The sequence below is a fragment of the Berghia stephanieae genome, chromosome 4 (genome assembly GCF_034508935.2).
Source record: "Berghia stephanieae isolate SIO BIC M18660-M18661 chromosome 4, UCSD_Bste_1.3, whole genome shotgun sequence".
NCBI classification, from domain to species: Eukaryota; Metazoa; Mollusca; class Gastropoda; order Nudibranchia; family Aeolidiidae; genus Berghia; species Berghia stephanieae.
The window spans coordinates 39,721,230-39,726,229 of record NC_088363.1 but is presented as its reverse complement, the minus strand read 5'-3'; the positions used below and the strand labels follow the sequence as shown (position 1 = coordinate 39,726,229).

Genomic DNA, 5,000 nt, shown 5'->3' with positions numbered 1-5,000 from the left:
CTCAAAACTTAAGAAATTTTGGCTTAATTTCAGAGCTTCACGTACATCTCTCAGTTATTCAAACTTATTGAAAATTCAAGTTGATGCTAGACGAGCTACATAATTTTAAGGATTTTGAAGAGTGAGTTATTGAATTATTGCGAGAGTAAATTTTTGATTTTTAACGCTAAAGCTAGAAGGGGCAGCGTGGCTCAGCGATACGGTCTTCGCTTCGCCCCCTAAAGGTACCGAGTTCGATCACTCGCCGCTGCGCTATGTGGCCTTGAGCAAGTCACCTCGCTCACCCTAGCTCAATTTGGGCGCTGCATTGCGGCTGACGCCTGGGTTATTCCAGTCTTCCCTTGGATTAGGCCCTAGAGACAAATTTCCTCTATGGGATGAATAAAGGGAATTTTATTTATTTTATTTTATTTTAACTGTAGCGAATACGTTTATTATCTCCTATAAATTGGGATTTAAACAAAAAATTCAAGTAGGGAGGTGTAGTGAAACGCATTCCTCCAAGAAAGTTCAAGCGTCTACAACTCCTATGTCACTAACCTAGTTTTCATTTATCTCTACCAATGACCAGCGGCCCGGTGTAGCATGGCCTTGAGACCAGTCAGCTTTTATATATAAGTTCTATGTGTTGAGAACAGCATCACCAACTTGGATTGTTCATCCTTTCGTAAACTCGAAAGTTCATTCCAGATAAATAGATAGATAAATAGACTTGTGGACTGAAGTACTGGTGAAAATGTGTATGTGTGGTGATAATGGTATGGCATTTTGTATACATAGCTAACATTCATGCCAGGTAGATTTTGGCCAAAATGCAAATTTATAAACTGCCCGTTGATGTGAAATAATAGTGTCAAACTTACACACACACACACACACACACACACACACACACACAGAGAGAGAGAGAGAGAGAGAGAGAGAGAGAGAGAGAGAGTGAGAGAGAAATTGAACGACAGTAAATATATAGAATGTATGATCTACGAGTTATCAATGAATAAGTTACTATTATTGGCAAATAAATCAAATAAAATTTATTTGTCCGCTTACTTTGTATAAATATGTGAAAGTATCTGTAAATTTTTATATTTTGATTTATATGTAGATGGACAAATAATTGTTAATACGCTTTGATGATTTAATGGATACATATTTTTGTCAACAATTTACACTTGCTAAAAATCTGGTAATTATATTTCAATGTGGCAAGAATTTTTGAATGTAAATAGATCTACACCCATGCACGTGACAACCACTTGACCGTCGTACTGAGCAGAAAAAAAAAGAAAGAGAGAAAGAAAATTTAAATTTAAAAAAAAAAAAAAAATTACCAGAAATATTTGACAACAAACATCGATCGGTTTTAATGACTATCAATCTATAGAAGAGTGTCAATCCTAAGTCTGGCTGAAGGTCTCAGGTTTAAAACTTTTAGACAAGTTAAGAACCAATTTTATTGGTCGAGATTTGAAAAAAAAAATTCTGGCCAAATTATTTTTTTTTTCAAAAGGTTGCCAGATTATGGACATTCGGGAAGCAGGCATGTTTGTTGTGATGGCGATGACTGTTGTGTTGATGTTACGTTGACCAAGCAATAGTTCAGGTTGTGCAATAGTGGTGGCATCAAACATATTCTCGTATCCAGGAGCTTAATAAATATACAAAATGGCTGCCCATTTGTCGTTCTTCTTGCTTCTTGTCATCGTGTTTATTCTTAGTAAGTACGAAAATAGATTCCTTTTCCAGTGTAAACAAAAGAATATAAATAGAATGAAGTTAACGTCACTCGGGTCTTTGTTATTGTTTTTTGCCATCCGCGTTTATGAGTAATTCTCACTAAACTGTATTGTCCAGACTACAAACGTACATGGTTACACAGAGTTTTGTGTGTTGTCTGTTATACTTCCGAATGGCAATGTTGTGAACTTCATAGCCAAGCGCATAATATCTATAGATAGTATGCAGATGACGTCACTCAGGCCTTTGTTATTGTTTTTGACATCCGCGTTTGTGAGTTGTTCTCACTAAACTGTATTAACCTGACTATAAACGTTCATGGTTACACAGAGTTTGTGTGTTGGTCCGTCATACTTCCGGATGGCAATGTTGTGAACTCCTTGGCCAAGCGCATTCTATCTATATATATACAGTCTATGTTGAATTGAAAGAAAATAAATAAATAAAGGAAGCTCATAGTTTTTTCGAGCACTCTAGTATATACAAATACCCGCCAAAACGGATATATATATATATATATATATATATATATATATATATTATATATATATATATATAAACATTTGAAATATAATTAAGATAGTTTGACTTCTACAACGTTGTTATCGAGCGTTGCTCTCATCAGGAAGTGGAAGTGAAAGTAGAATGTTGTGTTTTCGTATTTTTATAGATTCGTGTTTATGGAGGTTCGTAATTACATAAAAGGTGTTTGTTTCTGTGTCTGCATGAGGAAGTTAGTTCGTTTCTTCTGTTGAGTGTTGCTATGTTCGGTTTAGTGATGATGAAGAATTTTTCTTCCAAGCAGAGGTTGCAAATCTTAGAAGAGGGGGAGTACGACTGTGCTCTGGAGATGATTTTCCATGTGATGCTGTGTTGTATGTTTTTTTCTTTGAGGTTCCAAATGTGTTCGCTTAGTGTAGTAGAATGTCGTTTGTGTATGTTTCTGAAGGAAGATGTATGCAGGTTGTATCTGGTTTTGAATGGACACTCGGTGAGGCCAATGTATGTTTCTTGTTTTGGTGTGTCTGGTCGTGTTACTGTGGCTTGATAAATTACGTTTTGAGTCAGGCAATTGCCGTTTAGTGGGCATGTTGTCTGGGTCCTACAGTTGCATTTTTTCTCTAGGTTGTTGCTGGGCTGATCTGGCTGTGATAGTTTTCGGTTATTGTTGGATGAAATAATGTTTTGTATATTTGGCATGCAGGTGTATCCTATTTTGATGGTGTTTTTGTTCATGATTGGGTGTAGAACGTGACCGGGAGGGAAGCATTTTTGTAGTAGATTGAAGAATTTGTTACCGATAGAAGTTGTCACATTCTTGCTGTAGGGTGGGTTGAACCATGTTATGTGTCGTTTTCTTTGTCGTTTTTTTGTTGGGGTGGTAATGGTCTCTTCCTCATATTCTAGTTTGTAGTTATATCCACTTTTTTGTAGTGCGTTTGTGTACGGTGGGATTGCATCGTTGAATATGTTGTTGTTTGTAGAGTTGTTAGATAGTCGTTTGTTGATGCTCTCGGGGATGTTTTTTATTATAGATGGCGGATGATTGCTGTGTCTATGAACGTACAATGGGATGTTGTTGGGTTTTGAAAATGGTTGGTAGGTGCCGTCGTTTAGGTTGATGGTTATGTCCAGGAAGTCGAATGTTTTTTTGTTGGCTTCGATTGTAATTTTCAGATTGTTGTCCTGGAAGATTTTGCATATTTTTTTCTTTATTAATTCTGTCTGTCTCGGTGTTTTATTGCACAATGCGAGTCCGTCGTCCCTGTATAGTCCAATGTTTATATCGAGATTTTGCATTTGAGAAAGTAGATATAGTCCGACGAGCTCGCATGTTTCTGCTCCATCGTAGCTCCCCATGGTGACATCAAAGTTTGTTGATTTTTTTGTCCATGCTGTTCCATTATTGTAAAGTGATGTATTCTTCGAGTGCAGGATAATGTGTATTTCTTCTTCGGTGATGTTGTCGGAGGTTTTTGCGAACTGTAGTGCTTTTAGGAGTAGGGTTTTGGTGATTGAAGGGTAGAAATTACAGATGTCAAAGATGATTGCGTTTTGTCGTTGTTTGTTTTCTGTGTTTCTGTACCAGTTGATAACTTCAGAAACAAACACCTTTTATGTAATTACGAACCTCCATAAACACGAATCTATAAAAATACGAAAACACAACATTCTACTTTCACTTCCACTTCCTGATGAGAGCAACGCTCGATAACAACGTTGTAGAAGTCAAACTATCTTAATTATATTTCAAATGTTTATAAATAGCTCCTTTTATACTAAAGTTGAGCACTATTATTTCATGGTTTTTGTTTTATAATTTATACATTTGCTCCAGTTCTACTGTCCTGTTGAGCACTTTATTTTAACCAGAAATGAACCTCGTAAGTACTAATTTTGATTATTCGACAAAGAACATCCCGATCCCGACAAGCAAACAATACCTAAAATCTCTAATCAACAAAACCGAAAAATTTATAAGAAACACCAGATGGCGAGCTTTTTTCTACCTAAACCCTGACCAAACGGTTAAAAATAAAGAAACTTTTGGATTTAGATCTACCAGACCAGCCCCATCCATACCTGAACTACGAGAATTCGAGGATGGAATGACAGATATCATCCGAAACATAAAATTCAGACAAATCAACGACACCTTCCAAAACAAACTGCAACAAGACATACGATCAATACATCAAGACTCCAATGTTTACGTCGCCGCTGACAAAACCACAAACTTCTACAAGCTTACCCCTAAAGAATACACACATTTACTTGAGAAAAATATACAAGCAGAGTACAAGAAACAAACACCATCTACGACACCTGACATTACAGCAGAAGACAAAAGCATCGCCGAAAACCTACAGCTAAGTGACAGAATAGACACCACAGCAAAATCTAACGCCTTCATCACTATCAAAGACCATAAACCAAACTTTCGCAACAACGTACAATGCCGTCTCATAAACCCATGTAAATCACAAATCGGAAAAATAAGTAAACAGATTTTAGACAGAATCAACACCAAAATCGTCAAGAAAACCGAATTCAACCAATGGAGAAACACCGCTGAAGTTATCAACTGGTACAGAAACACAGAAAACAAACAACGACAAAACGCAATCATCTTTGACATCTGTAATTTCTACCCTTCAATCACCAAAACCCTACTCCTAAAAGCACTACAGTTCGCAAAAACCTTCGACAACATCACCGAAGAAGAAATACACATTATCCTGCACTCGAAGAATACATCACTT

At 36.6% G+C, this 5,000-nt stretch overlaps 2 protein-coding genes across 4 annotated transcripts in view; one reads left to right on the top strand and one right to left on the bottom strand.

Annotated features, from left to right (window-relative positions):
* LOC144970545 (G-protein coupled receptor dmsr-1-like) overlaps positions 1 to 5,000 on the bottom strand; it is a 186,540-nt gene that overhangs the window by 20,786 nt on the left and 160,754 nt on the right. The window lies entirely within an intron of this gene.
* Positions 1,520 to 5,000, top strand: part of LOC144970544 (uncharacterized) — a 10,727-nt gene continuing 7,246 nt past the window's right edge. The window contains exon 1 of the mRNA XM_078910290.1: positions 1,520 to 1,717. Coding sequence (XP_078766416.1) covers positions 1,666 to 1,717 — 52 coding nt within the window. The 5' untranslated portion in view covers positions 1,520 to 1,665. The remainder of the gene's footprint in view (positions 1,718 to 5,000) is intronic.